Source organism: Cynara cardunculus, assembly GCF_001531365.2.
Source record: "Cynara cardunculus var. scolymus isolate 2C chromosome LG 11, CcrdV1, whole genome shotgun sequence".
In the NCBI taxonomy this organism is placed as follows: Eukaryota; Viridiplantae; Streptophyta; class Magnoliopsida; order Asterales; family Asteraceae; genus Cynara; species Cynara cardunculus.
Genome location: NC_037538.1, coordinates 4,602,618 through 4,618,113, shown reverse-complemented (window position 1 = coordinate 4,618,113; position 15,496 = coordinate 4,602,618). Strand labels below are relative to the sequence as shown.

Genomic DNA, 15,496 nt, shown 5'->3' with positions numbered 1-15,496 from the left:
TTATCTCTGTGTATTTTAACCTGTCAAATTCAATATTACGAATCCCAGTAGTTGAGACGTTAATGTACATATAAGTAACGTTAATATGCGATCAATTTGTGTTTGATCAACATCAAGAAAAGTGATTGCCCCCGACCCTTTTACAGTTCCAGAAGCAGATGAATTCAAATAAGTTGTTGTAACGAATGAGAAGTGGGTCCCGTCGTACAATATTATTTTTATAATAATTTATTTGTTGAAATCATTCATATTTATTTATAATTAAAAGAATTACTAAAATTTTATTATAACAATAACCATTCCAAATAGGTGGCTTGCTTTGTTATTTCAAAAGCTTTGATTTTAACAAGTTAATTAATTAATCTTGTATTATAATAAAAAGGAAACTTTCTGGGCTCTTTTTGAAAACTGTCTTTTTGAAATTTTGCCTTTCATCCATACGACTTATTCAGATAAATTTCATTCGTCAAGTCATGAGAAAACTGACCTTTGGCATTTTATCTATTTTTTATTACAGAATTTAATTATTGTATTTTTTACACACACAAATGGGAGTCACGGATTGCACCATTTGTTCTCGTTTCCATCTCGACATAATTTGTTTCCATCTCCGTTTTTGGCTTCATCTTCGACCTTTTTCTTTCAGTCAACTTCGATTTTCTTGGCTTGTTGTATATGTTTCCACACTTTCACACCTTTTTCTATGGTTTTTGGATATTTTAATATGATTTATTTTGTGATTTTTATTTCCATTTTTGACGAAACATGTCTTGAATTTTAATATTGATAAAAAAATACATGATTTGTGTGCAATTAACACGAAATTTCGTAAATTTGCATTCTTGATAGTTGATGATTATAAATAACGATTTTTCTTGTAATTTATTAATCAGTTGAACTACTTCTGAATTTTGCCAAATCATGTTAATAATGCATGGTAATGGTTGCGTAGTTATAAGATCATATATTTATTTATTTTAGGGGTTGTTTGTTTACCTCTTAATAGTTCTATTAAGAGGCAACCTCTTAATCGTTAAGAGATAAATCTTGTTTGGTAAAAAAAAGTCTGTCTTTTAATGGTTCTAAAACTCTTTGAATGATTTTGTATCCTGGATCTCCCTAAACTATTAAGAGCCCTAATTTCATTGTATACAATTACCAAACAATTATATTTCATTTTGCACTGTATCATGAGAGTCTCTTAATCATTATGACCACTTAATCATTTTGCACCAAATCATTAAGCAATTGTCAAACAGCCCCTAATACATGAAATGTAAATCAAAGTTACTTATACAATTAAAGTTGGGAAAATTGCATCAAAATGGAACCAACTTTCACATGATTCCTATTTTGGGGAACGAACTTTCAAAATCGTCATTTTGGAGAACCAACTTTCATCTGATTCATATTTTGGGGAACCAACTTTCAAAATCGTCATTTTGGGGAACCAACTTGCACCTAATTCATATTTTGGGGAACCAACTTGCAAAATAATTATAGAAAAATGGGAAAATTACACCAAAATGGAACCAACTTTCACTTGATTCCTATTTAGGGGAACCAACTTTTAAAATCGTCATTTAGGGGTCTCTATCGAACTTTTTGTTTATTTAAGGGTCTGATTGATCTGTTGAACATGTAACATATAATTTAAGGGTCTCTATCAAACTTTTGGTTGGATTTGCCAAATTTGATTTAAACTTTAATATGGACATAGATTGGTTAGATATAAAAATCTTGAATGTGATATTTAATATTTATTTTTTATTGTATCAATTAATTTTTTTCTATTAAATTGATTTTTTTATTGCATTAGTAAAAAACAATTTTTATCGTGGTAATTTGGATTTTTTTCGAAAAATCTTCAATTTGATATCTGAATTTAAAAAAACGAGATTTGAAATGAAAAATAGATTTTATTGCATTAATTTTTTAAAAGAAATGAATTTTAGTATTTTTCTATAATTATTTTGCAAGTTGGTTTCCCAAAATAGGAATCAGATGCAAGTTGGTTCCCCAAAATGAGGATTTTGAAAGTTGGTTCCCTAAAATAGGAATCAGGTCCAAGTTGGTTCCCCAAAATGACGATTTTGAAAGTTGGTTCCCCAAAATAGGAATCAGGTCCAAGTTGGTTCCCCAAAATGACGATTTTGAAAGTTGGTTCCCCAAAATGATGATTTTGAAAGTTGGTTCCCCAAAATAAGAATCAGGTGAAAGTTGGTTCCATTTTGGTACAATTTTCCCTATTTTTTTTAGGTAATTTTGAACTTTATTGAAGTGAATCAATTCAAACAATGTTTGAAACCACCGCCGACAAAACATTTAGTAGCAGATCTATCAAATATTGTCGTTAGAAACGTAATATAGATAAGTTAATAATTAACTAAAATAAAAACAAAGTTTAGGTAAAAATAATAGTCAACCAGAGAAGTTTCAACCGGTTACCCGAGTACTTAAATGTTTGAAATTTTACATTTTAGGTATCAAAATGAAAGTTTTAAAAGTACGTTACCCATAATAAAAATCAAGTTAAAGTGCGTTATTTTTTCATGCAATTTATCAAAAATAAAACTAACTTTTATTTTTATTTATACTTTGAAAAACAACCTAACTTCCCAATTTTTAAGCCCGTTATAAATTTTCTTAAAAAATAAAGTCCCTTACAAATCCATGTTCCTCAAAATGGAAAGGATTAAACGAAATTAATTAAAACTAGAAGGGTATTCGCGCAATAAAACGAGATACATCTTGATTTTAATATTTTATTTTATTATTTATCTCAGTCGATGTTATAATATGGTCTTATGTGGTTTTGAAAAAACGATAATGTTTTTTATTTTTTAATAAAATATAAATTTGAAGATATCATAAAATTTTGACAAAAATATATCGTTATTAGTATCAAATTAACTATTTAGAATTATTCATTTTTTGTGTAATTTTTAATTAATTTTTTTATTATAATTTAATTTAGGTTCAATAAAAAGTAATTTATATTTGGTTTAATAATATAATTTTCTTATGAAGATAATAATTAATATTTTATTAGAACTCGATAATTATTTTAATTATATTTTAGATTTTTTATATTTTAAAATGAGATGTTTATCCTCTATTTGATTATGTTATCCGTAATTAGTTACACGAATTCAAAAATGGAGCCTTAATAAGTTGTACTTGTGCACCATTTACTTGTAATCTTGAATTTTAAATAATATACATCAATATTCAATACTTTATGCATAAAAAATGAATTTAAAGAGTTTTTGTCAAATGTTTTATAATATAGTATAGATAACAAAAAAAATTGATTTTTTTAAATGAACTTTTTGATAGTTGGTGTCATAAAATAAAAAGAATAAACCGCAACGGTGGTGTCTGATTGGTTTGAGTTTGACTCCAAATATCAAAAGTACCCGGAGATTCCAGGTTCAAATTCAATGAGAAATAAAAATCCCCTTGTAGCCACGAACGTTCAAATACGGTGACTCCGGGCTATCTGAAAACAGGTGGTCGTCTTGGGATTAGTCGGCTCGCATAGCGGATTGGATATCCAATTTAATAAAAAAATAATAAAAATAAAATAAAAATAAAAAGAATAAAACAAAAACGAAACTTATTATACGAATTTTTATATTTATATAAAAATATTTATTGAACTTTGTATATTCACACAATTTTTTCTTTTCCTATAAATAAATAATTTATTTATAACGAATTAATATAATAATCTAAAAAGTCAATAGTCGTTAAATAAATATTTAAAACTAAAAACCTTTTCAAGCTCCAACAACAACAAAATTAAATTAAACACTACATTCTCACGTTTACGCGTAGATATTTTGAATCCCATTTTTTCCAAAGTTGACTTTGACCTAAAAAAAGGATCTAGAAACTTTTGCCATTCTATATAAACAACAACCTCACCAAGCATAAATCACAAGTCATTCTCTCTTAACTCCAATGGCCAAATCAGTATTTAAGAAAACTGTTCTTATTTTTACCGTTTTCCTTATATCTTTTCTCGTTAATGTTGAATCCCAGAAATTTTCAAGAAATCTATCGCAACGATCTTTGGGTTTGAGAAAAGAAAAACTAAGCCACTTTCGTTTCTACTTCCATGACATAGTTAGCGGTCCCAACGCCACTGCCATCAGAATCGTTGAGGCCACCAGAACCAACCGTACTGCAGCAACTGGTTTTGGTGACATCACGATGATCGACAACCCGTTGACCATTGGGCCGGAACGGACCTCGAGGCTAGTGGGCAGAGCACAGGGGATGTATACCTCAGCAAGCTTGAACGAGATGGGGTTGTTGATGGTTATGAACTATGTGTTTGTGGAAGGAAAATATAATGGCAGTACATTGAGTATAATGGGCCGAAATCCGGTGATGTCGACAGTAAGAGAGATGCCAGTTGTTGGAGGGAGTGGGCTTTTTCGGTTTTCGCGTGGATATGCACAAGCAAGAACTCACACTTTCAACATGAGCAATGGTGATGCTGTCGTGGAGTTTAATGTTTACGTCCTTCATTATTGATTAACTCTGTATTTTATTTCGAATATTTAATATAATTTTCATGATGTTGAAGTTTTAATCTTATTTTATAGATTTCGCATTATTTGTGATAATAATACATAATTTGTTATATTATTGTTTTACAGTAAAAGATTTTGGAAGTCACAAACAACTATTCGAAATTTGTAATTCAATTGTTAATGTATGATTGATGATATAGATGCGATAATTTCAACATGTACATTTGAAAAATAAATTGATTGAAGTCATAGAGGAAAGATCGCGTAAAAATATGAGTTAAGGTGAAGCGTGAAAAAGAATCTGGACCCTTGATCATTTTTAATCTCACGTCACCCCATGAATTGCGCATATCACAGGAACTGATCTGGTGTATATCTTAGTACAACACATCAGTGTTGATTTTCAAGAATGAATATCCCATAATGAATTTCATTCTCCCAAATTAACCTGGAAATGAAATTTAAGCCTGTAGAAAAATGAACTCATTATATTATATAATACTAAACAATTTATTTCATTTTCATTTCTATTAATCACTGATTAATACCTTCCAAGATCGTTCTTTAGCATGTTAAATGTGAGATTTTGAACAGAACCCCCGAAATTTTGGGGTCCATATTTACATGTGTTTAGGGTCTTTTATCGATCTGTGTAAAACTATAGCCGGAATTATTTAGGTTCAAACTATTAATTGTTTGGTTTTTAGGTTCAAATAATTAATGGTTTAGATTTAGTTTCAGATTGTTAATCGTTTTAGGTTTAGCCCATTTTTCTTCTTAACATATATTATTTGTTGTCTTTTTTATACAATGTAATCAAAAGTTTTGAATGTAACAGGACCTCCAAAAAGATTGAAACATCCATGATACCTTCAATTCAATCAAACATCCCCATAATTCAAATATAGAATTAAGGTTTTTTTTTAACGAAAAATAATAATATTTTTATTAACATTTGAATTTTGAGAGTTAGTTGTGTAGGTTCCCACTTATCTTCTATAAAGTTGGAGTGGATCAGTTTGTATACGACCAAATAGAATACTCAAATCTCAATAGTCATCCCAGTGGAAATTACGGACGCCCGCCATTCTTGATGCTATAAAAGGTTTCGGTGACTATTTTAATAAGAATAATTAATATAAAAAGAAATTAATTAACACATCAAACTAAGAGGTCGTTTACCAAACACTAACCCAGTAAGCATTTACCTGTAAAATTCAATACTAGTATTTACTTACCGGATAAGATTTTAGTCAACAAAAACGGCTTTATATGCAACAATTTACCTGGTAAGAGCTGATCGTAGTAAGAACCATTACCCTCACTTACCAGGTAAGACTCTTGGTTCTTGCCTTGCTCTTACCAGGTAAGATTATTGGCTTTTGTCATATTCATCCGGTTAGGTAATTTAACTTGATAAACACTTGTCCAATGAAGCATTTGGTGAACAACCCTAAATGTATTCTAAGGATGTCATGAATTTAAAACAAATGTCATTTACATGGGTTGGCAAAAAAATTCTAGTCAATTTTGTTTGGTAATCAAAATTATATAAAATCAGTAAAACTCGTAGAGAAAAAACAGAGGACCTATCATGATGATGTCGTTCTTGGATCCATTGTAGGGGGAGAGGGTGGAGATGTAAAGAAGGAAGGGTGTTGATATAATACTACGATAGGGATAGCTGATAACTAATGATTACTAACGAAGGAGGCCAATATTGATTGGCTGGTGGTGGACGGGATGGAGTTGTTGCTGCTCAACTCCCCATGGGGCGCTTGCCCCCGTTCCCAAATAAATTGGTGTCCCGTTTTCTTTCTCATTTGCTAGCAATTTGAAAGTAAAACACAATATCCAATTTCATCCTCCAACTTTTAACTATATACACTTTTGTTCCTCCTATCTTCTCACATACGACCAACCAGCCCCTACAATACTTTATTTTCTAAAGAACGAGGTGTTACACTATTGTTGATGATTCACTTATTTTAATGAAAATACGTAGAATAATACAGTCAACGCACATGTGTGTCTGACCTAATGGTTTTCATTGTATCTAAAGTGTGTAATGAATGGTTTATATTATAGGCAGGCGGCACAACAGGGTGGTACCTTACCGCACGACAGATCGACTGGCGGTAACATCTCTTAGGTATGATTTTATTTGAAAGGTGTTCTAAATGCTAGTTTTGTTCAGGTAGTATGTATGCTTTCACTAAGACCTCGTTACGTAAGGTTGTCGTCTCACGCTGTTTGCACAACTCCATTCTCTTTAGTCAATTATAAATATTTGTATATCAATATACATGATAAAAATAAGTATACAATTGAATGTCCTATCATTTGTGTAGACCAATTTAAAGATATCCCATAAAAAAACAAGAACAAAAAATGAAAGTTGAAAGACTGCTTCCCAAAATTTCTAGGGTTTGACCAAGTTTTATGTGAAATTTGTGTCACTGTGCGCTTTCACATTTATTATTACACGCTTAAAATGTCCACCATGTTAGGGCCGCTTCTTTATACTCTGGTCCTACTTCTTTCAGATTGATCGTGTCTAAAGACTTGGTAATGGATATATATATATATATATATATATATATTCTTTTTGAAACGCCTAAAAATAATTTATATTATTACCCACTAATTTATATTCTGAAAAAATATTTATCTAAAGTCTCATTTTCCGATTTGTTTCACACTCGTCTCAACTCTTCTCAATATTGTGTTGACAATAAATATTTTTAAGCGTATCTGTTAACAATTATTTGATAGTTTCAGGTCAATAAGAAAATCACAGTGCCACTTTTTGTATTGTAAATAAAATATTTAGGGGTTGTTTGTTTACTTCTTAATAGTTCTATTAAGAGACATCTTCTGAATCGTTAATAGTTGAATCTTGTTTGACAAAAAAAATATGTCTTTAATGGTTCTAAATTTTTCTGAATGATTTTGTATTATGGGCATTCATTAACATTCAGCGGCCTAATTTCATTGTAAACAATTATCAAACAATTATATTTCATTTTGCACTATATCATAAGAGCTTCTTAATCATCTTAACCACTTAATCATTCTGCATCAAATCATTCAACAACTGTCAAATGCTCCTTAGTGACATTGTGACAAAAAGATTAAAAAGTCACAAATAAAAGTTGGATAAAACCGAGTCACGTAAAAGCTTGGAATGTTGTTTCCAAAAAAATCTAGATTAACAATGGTAATGGGCTAATGCTTATACCAATTACCAATTACCAATTACTTTGAATGATTAAGATTTCTTATCGTAGACTTCAAGTAGATATTTGAAAAAGAATTTCCTAAAAATATAAAATCAAATTATATTCTATTTTCATGCATTTTCTCCTTATCGCAAAACTATTACGTTGAAGTTTTATTTTGGGTTATAAAAACGAGATAGACACTTCTAACATAGACAATCGATTGGAGCACTGCAAACGGCAAAGTTACTTTCTCTTACGCTCGATTGAACATGAAAATATGTGGAGTCTAACATGTTATTCAACACACGTGATAAATCGTCTCTAATTATGTACCCAAATGACATCACTTGTTTCTCTGAAGTTTTAGTGATGTGACTGCTCCAATAAAATCATCCATATACATGTAGATAAAACCCATAATACAAATAACATGATATTTTTTTTGCCAATGATCAATCTGTGTTTAATACAACGTATATCATTTAAGTCGTTGATTTCAACTTTTTTGGACTAAATCTAATAACGACCAGACTTTTATGTGTAAGGATGATTTTTTGAGGGAACACATGTCACAAGACTCCTTAAGAGTGATATTTGATTTATTTATTACTAGTTATGTATTTGTTTAATACAACTAGAAGGATATTCGTATAATGCAGCGAGATACATCTCAGTTGATGTTATAATATGGTTTTACGTGGTTTTGAGGAAACAATAATGTTTTTATTTTTGAATAAAATAAAAATATGAAGAGATATAATAAAAAAGTGAAAAAAATATTGAAATTAATACCAAACTAACTATTTAAAATTTCTCTTTTTTTTGTATTTTTTTAATTCACTTTTTTATTTTTCGTTTAATAATATAATTTTTTATAAGATAATAATTAATTATTTTGTTAGAACTAAATGATTATTCTAATTATATTTTAGATTTTTTATATTTAAAATGAGATGTTTATCATCTATTTGATTATGTTTATCTGTAGTTGGTTACATCAATTCAAACATGAAACTTTAATAAGTTGTATTTACGCATAATTCACTTGTAATATTGAATTTTAATTCGTACATAAAAAAATAATTTTAAAAGTTTTTGTCAAATGCTTTATAATGTAGTATACATATGATGTAAAATGTTTGTAGATCGTGGGTGAAATATTAACGTACTTTCCTATTAAACAAGGAGTCGATAATTTATACAGTATTATGTCATCTTAGTACGACTCGATACTTATCCTGTATCTAAACGAATTTATTAGTTGGTTATTAATTACTATTTTATAAAGTTTAAACCTAAATTTACAAGAAGTTGTACACGAGGAGTAATAAGTTGTAAGGTGGTTAATCATTTGAGAACCCTATATGTTGTGAAAACTATTATCATAAGGTAATGTTTTACACGATTTTTTTTCCACTTAAGGTTATAATTTAATATATTGATTAACATGTATTTGTTTTACAATGTGGTTGTTTGATATGTATTTGGTTCACAATATCAATTTTTTTAGTTGTATTATTTGTTTCACAAACACATAAAATATGTTCACATTGTCAAACAAATATATGTTAATGAATACACTAAATTGATGTCGTAGATAGAAAAAAATCATGTAAAATAGCAAATGATGCACAGGTTTCTAAAGTAATCACAATTTTATGGTTTATCAAATGAAGATCCCTAGTTGTAAACTATTTTGAAAATATAGGGCAAAAACGCATTGAAAAAAATTACTAAATCGGTATGATCCTGTCCAAGAGTGTTCAAAAACCCGATCAATCCGACAAACCCAATTCAATTGAACGTGAAATGACCCAACTTGAAGCAATCTGGTGTTTAATAGAGTTGTAATATCTTCAAACAATAAGCATTGGGTTACGATTGTTTGAACCCAACCCAATGAACCCGATATTTATTTTATTTCTTGTATTTAATTTGATTGTTAAGTCACTATTAATATGTACATTAGACAATTACACCATCACATACACTTTTCATATACATGTATTTTCAATTTATTATCCATCGAGATATAACACTTTCGTATATATGTTATATGAAAAAGCGAACATATATATGCAAATCAAGAAATGCACTTGAATGTGATGTAATTAAGATTTAAGAAGTATGGATAAACTCCGTCAAAGAATTGACGATGAAAATAAAATTACGAGAATAGAAAACAACATATTATTTTTATAAGAGTATTTTGCTATACCAAAGTATCAATACAACCAACCCATACGGTTGTGTTGGGTTGCACTTTGGTTTGGGTCAGGTTAAGTTACGATTTTTCATACCGCAAATATTGGATTTGTTTGTTCAAATGTTTTCAACTCGATCAATCAACCATGAGTGGAGATGACCAAAAATCAGTCTCGAACTGGGCCCAAATCGGTCCCAGTCCCAAATACTATTTCCGTAACCGGTCCTGATCTCGACCAAAACTTGAAAGCCTGATTAAGCTTACTCGTAATCGGTTATGAGAACCGGTCCCAATCCCGGGCAGGGCCTAAATCGGTCCTAAGTTTTTTTTCTTCTTAAATTCGGTTTTTACATATATTTATTTTTGAATTTTTTTAAAATAAAAAAAAATGTTATTCTGATGTACTTAAAAATATGTAATTGGGTCAATCAAATGCATAAAAAAAGAGAAAGAAATGAGAAGTAGGAGTTGTTAAAAACCGAACCGAGTACTCGAAATCACGGATTATAACGATAATTGTGATTTTTTTTTGTGTTTGTGAGTCAATATATTTCCCACACACCATATGACTTACATGTAAGTGTATAGAGGGCAAATGAGATAAAAAACGATCCAAAATGAAAAAAAAATGGTTATATGAATGTTAAGCAACGACTATAAAATGACCATTTTTTTGAAAATTCAGGCCTGTCCGGGACATGCCATGTTTTTGACGAAAACCATCACCGGTCCTTAACTGACAATCCCAAACCAGTTTTAGTCGATCCAGTCCAGGTCTCAGTCGTTCGCTGGTCCGGGCTGAACGAGCCCATTTGGCCATCTCTAACCATGAACACCCGTAGTCCTGTCACTGTCACCTGTGCCGCTGTGCGTGTATATATTGGGCCAAGGTTTAGCCCATATATATTAGGCCGGTACAGCCCATGTAACCAAGGCCCGAGCCCGACCAATTCAAGATCTCGAGAATGCATCCGGTGTGCGGCTGCCTACTCGACTACGATGGTCGTTGCTGCAACAAGCGTGGGTGAATTGCAGAAGGAGCATTGTGTTGGTGATGGGGACTTGAGAGGTGTACGAAGAAGCTACGAACGGGGAATCTGTACCACGAGCCCACCATTAAACCTGGACTCGGTACCTCTCGATGCCCTCGTTGTCTCTCTCCATTAAAATCAAACTCGGTATGTGGTTCATTCATTGTTTCTGATTCGAGGTTTTGATTTGATCGCATCAGATGCTTTTGAATTGGTTGATTGTGTTTGCGTTTGGTTTTGTTCAATGCAGTAAAAAGGAGAATGGACTATTACTCCAGTTATACATGATGCTACCGCAGTGGTAACAAACGCTCTTTCGCTTCTCCATTCATTCGCGTAATTTTCACCCCAATTTATGATCCATTGATTGATACTCCTCGTTTAATCTTGTTACCGAGGATTTATATGCGTGCATGTAAAAATTGAATACCAATTCGATCAGCTTAAGCTGGCAGAATAGTTTATCATTGTTAACTTAATTTACATGTGGAGCGAGTTTCTGAGTCGTCGTTGTGGCAGGAGTTGAAGTCTCTCCAAAATCGCTAATCACCATTACATACCAGATTTATGGAATTGAAAGTCATCATAATGGGGCTTGAACTTTGAAGAGTCTATCTCAATTCTAGGTTCAAATTGAGCAATGAGAATCTGGTTTCTAGAAGATTTCGATTGGTTTTGTGGTTTATATGCCAAGCATCACATATTGTTTTTCGTGTTCAAATTTGTTTTGGAGGATCTTTTTTGGATTAATAGAGGAGTCTTTTTCTTTGGTCAAACTAGTCACCAGGTCCATGCAAAGAGCCCTTTACAAATGGACGCAATAAACGAAAGGTTTGATAGTGCCTATAAGATTTGACCCTTAAATCACCCAAGGTCCTACACCTTATGTACTAGGGGTAGGAAAGTGCATGTGCATGTGTGACGGCCCAACAAAAATTTAGTGATTGGGACCTAGGATTTTTGCAAAGACGATTGAACTACAAAATAGAAGTAAACAATCGAGTTGTAATAACAATTTACTTAGAAGAGATTGCTGAGTAAAGTGTAAACGGTTCTATATTTATCCCTGTCTTTGACATGAGGCATGTGAAGGGGAGGTTGAGTGCTCTTATATGTGTATCGTACCATGAAATTTACAACAGCTGACCAGTTTAAAAATTGTCCAACTTAATGTAGTATGGTACCATATAGTTGCATCATCATGAGGATTAATGTACTAATAAGTGATAGGGATTGTCACAGTAGAAATAGAGAAATGTTCGAAATCTTAGTCAGTTCCAAATAATCAAGGGATGTTTGCCTGAAAAAGGCTATGATCTTTAGGATCGTTTTACATCATGAGCATGAACTCCTGAAATAATGCAAAGTTTGACTAGAGACATAGTTTGATGAGAGCACTTGATTATTGGTCAAATATCTAAAATACCCCCCCTTACAAGGATTAAATAGATAAATCTTGTGACCAATAAGGGAAATGTTGAATTTGTTTTTAGGACAACCCAAAAAGGAAAATTGTTGACTCCGGGCTACCCGCAAAGCAGGTAGTTGCCCTGGGATTAGTCGGCTCGCATAGCGGGTTGGATATCCAGGGTTAATCAAAAAAAAGGAGGGGAAAATTGTTGAATTTATTTTGTGACAGGAGTAATATCAATAATGGGCCAAGTGTCTAATATGGTATTCCTCAATTGAATAATAAACCATCATACTTAAACATATAGATGTTTATTTTGATGATTGATTGTTTCCGAAGAGAGAATCTTCATTCTCTGGTGTTCTATTGGTGGTATACAACATTTGTTCTTTCGTTAACTCGTATGAAAAGGATCGCTATCGCACGTCAAGAAACATCATTGTTATGAACCTTATGCCAAATAATACCCTCAAGGGAGACCAATTTGGGTAGTTTGCTAGCTGTAGTCTTTTCTCCTCTTGCCTCTAGTATGCTTCCTATCAATCAAAACCCAAAGGATAATGTTTTTTGGCCCAAAAGAGACAGAATACATAAAAACGTTACATTAAATGATGGTTGAGATTATTAAAATTTTGCTTGTCACATTATCCTTCCTCTCGTCACAAGTTGACTATTTATGTTAGTTCATTTGGTTAAAATGGACAAAAACAGCTTGATCGATATGATTATGAGAGTATAGGGATGTGATTGATATTTTTTTTGGCTGTGTAAGCAATCTAAAATACAATAATCACTTTGTTTATTTTGTCCCCCAAAAGACAGCTTACATGTTTACACGGTTAAGCACGACATGCACTTTTGTTTAAATTGCTAATCTCATTTTGTTTTGTGTATCCAATAGGCAGGCTGTGGTTTAGGTGGAATGCTTGGTGCCTTTAGTGGTTTAAACACAGGTATGTTTATTTAGTCTGGACATGGGTGGGAGTTATGCAAGTTTATATGGAATTAAACTTGTATTCAATTATTTATTATAGGAATACCATATATTCAGAAGCATGTCAAGGGACCAAAGTGGCTTCCATTTGTCATAGGGGTACTTCTGAAGCTGTTTATGTTGTTTACTTTATCATCTTCAGTTCGTTTTTACTTTCTAATATTCTTTTGTGGAATTGTCTTGTGTTTCATATTTATCTTTACCACTTCCGTAAATCTCCTGTTTTGGCAGATTCCTCCACTGCTCGCGTTTTCTGCTGCTAGTGCTGCATTTGGAGGTATGCCATCAAATTTTGAATAACTTGATTTATCTGCTTATCATAATATAACTATTATTCTTATTTATTGGTTTTTTACATTTGCAAATCTATACCTTATGGGTTAATACTGGGTCTCCGGAGGCAGCATATGTAAGGTTACTAGGTCAGTGCTGTGGAAATATGAGAACTGTGAACGGGAAACTACACAAGGATGGAGATGGATTGGAAACGATAAATGTGATAACGGTGGCATTGATTGAATTCTGTGATGGAATTTGATAATATCTCAGACATGTAAGCTCTCTGTGTTTTGATATACTGAACATGCAAACTTTAAGTTCAAAATGTTCATGCTTCTGTTCCCAAATGCAACTCAAAAAGGTGCTTATTCAAGAGGGATGTGTGTGTGCGTGCAAGGATGCTGTAATTAAAAAGGGACATGCTGAAAGGATCAATCATGGAGTGGCAGGAGGATCTTAGGGATGAGATGGAATGTATGATGTCTAAACTTCAGTTTTTGGGTATACAGATGTCCTAGGTAATTAATATGTTAATCATGTACATATGAGATACACTAGTCAAATGCTCCAATAGGCAGTTTATGTATGATAAGCGTACCTGTGGGTTTGGTGATAATCACTCTTCCAGCAAGTGTTCGCTCCAAGAAGAAAAACGACAGACAAAAAAAGAAAAGAGAAGGAATAGAAATTCTTTTTAATGCATGTCTTCATCTTGCTTCAACAGACATTTATATATGCCTCTCCTGAGTACAGAAATCGAGGTGAACAGCACTACTATAAACTGGTTATTGAAAAATAAGGGAAAAGAACGGAGAGTGGTTATAATGGCATCAAACCACATACTTGTCCATCCATATGGGGGGCTTTCTGGTGCGTCTTGGGCCTGTGGTGGAATGAATTGGCCATTGATCTTCTGGTCCCGGATCTGTATTTACTCCTTCGGTTATTAGTTGAGCAGGACTTGTGTTGGGTGGATCCAATATAATGGTCTGGGTCGTATCAATGTATGTGTGTTATGATTTGCTTAGAAGCATTAATGTAGGTTATGAATAAACGAGATAAAAGCTCACACATGTTCAATTCACCTTTGAGGGGATGCAAAAAGATTCTATCTGCTGATGAAGGAAAACAACGATTCAACAAATTTCTACCACAAGTTGAAATATGCTCAACTCTTATAACCGGCTCAAGTGCTGTTGTTGTAGAATGCAGATAACACTTAGGGGCTGTTTGGTTCACTAAATTTGATGGAATTGGAATGACAAATTGCTTTGACCAAATTCCAATTCTTTTGTTTGGTTGACTTCTTGAAATGGATGGAATCCTTCAAATTCCATTGAATTCCACAAATCAAAGAATTCATCATTCCTTGGCATAATGGAAGGAACTAAAATCCATCATTTGCCATCCAATTTAACCAACACCAAGCATCCCTGCCCCCACCATGACCATGCTACTATTGTCACTATCATGCCCCCACTCCTAACCCCCTCCACCACACCACTATTGTCTCCGTCACAACTGCCACCTACCCCCACCCTAACCCCCAACCCACCATTGGCCACTACTGTTATCGTCACATCTATCACCCCCACCCCATCACCTACCCCACCTTTCCATTAATCACCATGCCACTATTGTTGTCATCACAACTGCCATCCTCACCCCGTTACCCACCTCGCCATTATGCAACTATTGTCGTCCTCACAACTACTATTCCACCACCCACCCTTATCGACCACCATGCCACTATTGTCATCTTCACAACTACCAACCCACCCCCACCTCACAACTGCCACACCCCTCC

The 15,496-nt window shown here is 32.7% G+C and overlaps 1 protein-coding gene and 1 pseudogene across 1 annotated transcript; both read left to right on the top strand.

Annotated features, from left to right (window-relative positions):
* Positions 1-3,945: 3,945 nt before the first annotated feature.
* Positions 3,946-4,688, top strand: LOC112521508 (dirigent protein 22-like). Its single transcript, XM_025130407.1, has one exon. The coding sequence runs from the start codon at positions 3,967-3,969 to the stop codon at positions 4,543-4,545; it is 579 nt and encodes a 192-aa protein (XP_024986175.1). The 5' UTR covers positions 3,946-3,966; the 3' UTR covers positions 4,546-4,688.
* A 6,340-nt stretch (positions 4,689-11,028) lies between these two features.
* The window catches only part of LOC112520699, a 10,554-nt pseudogene continuing 6,086 nt past the window's right edge, over positions 11,029-15,496 (top strand).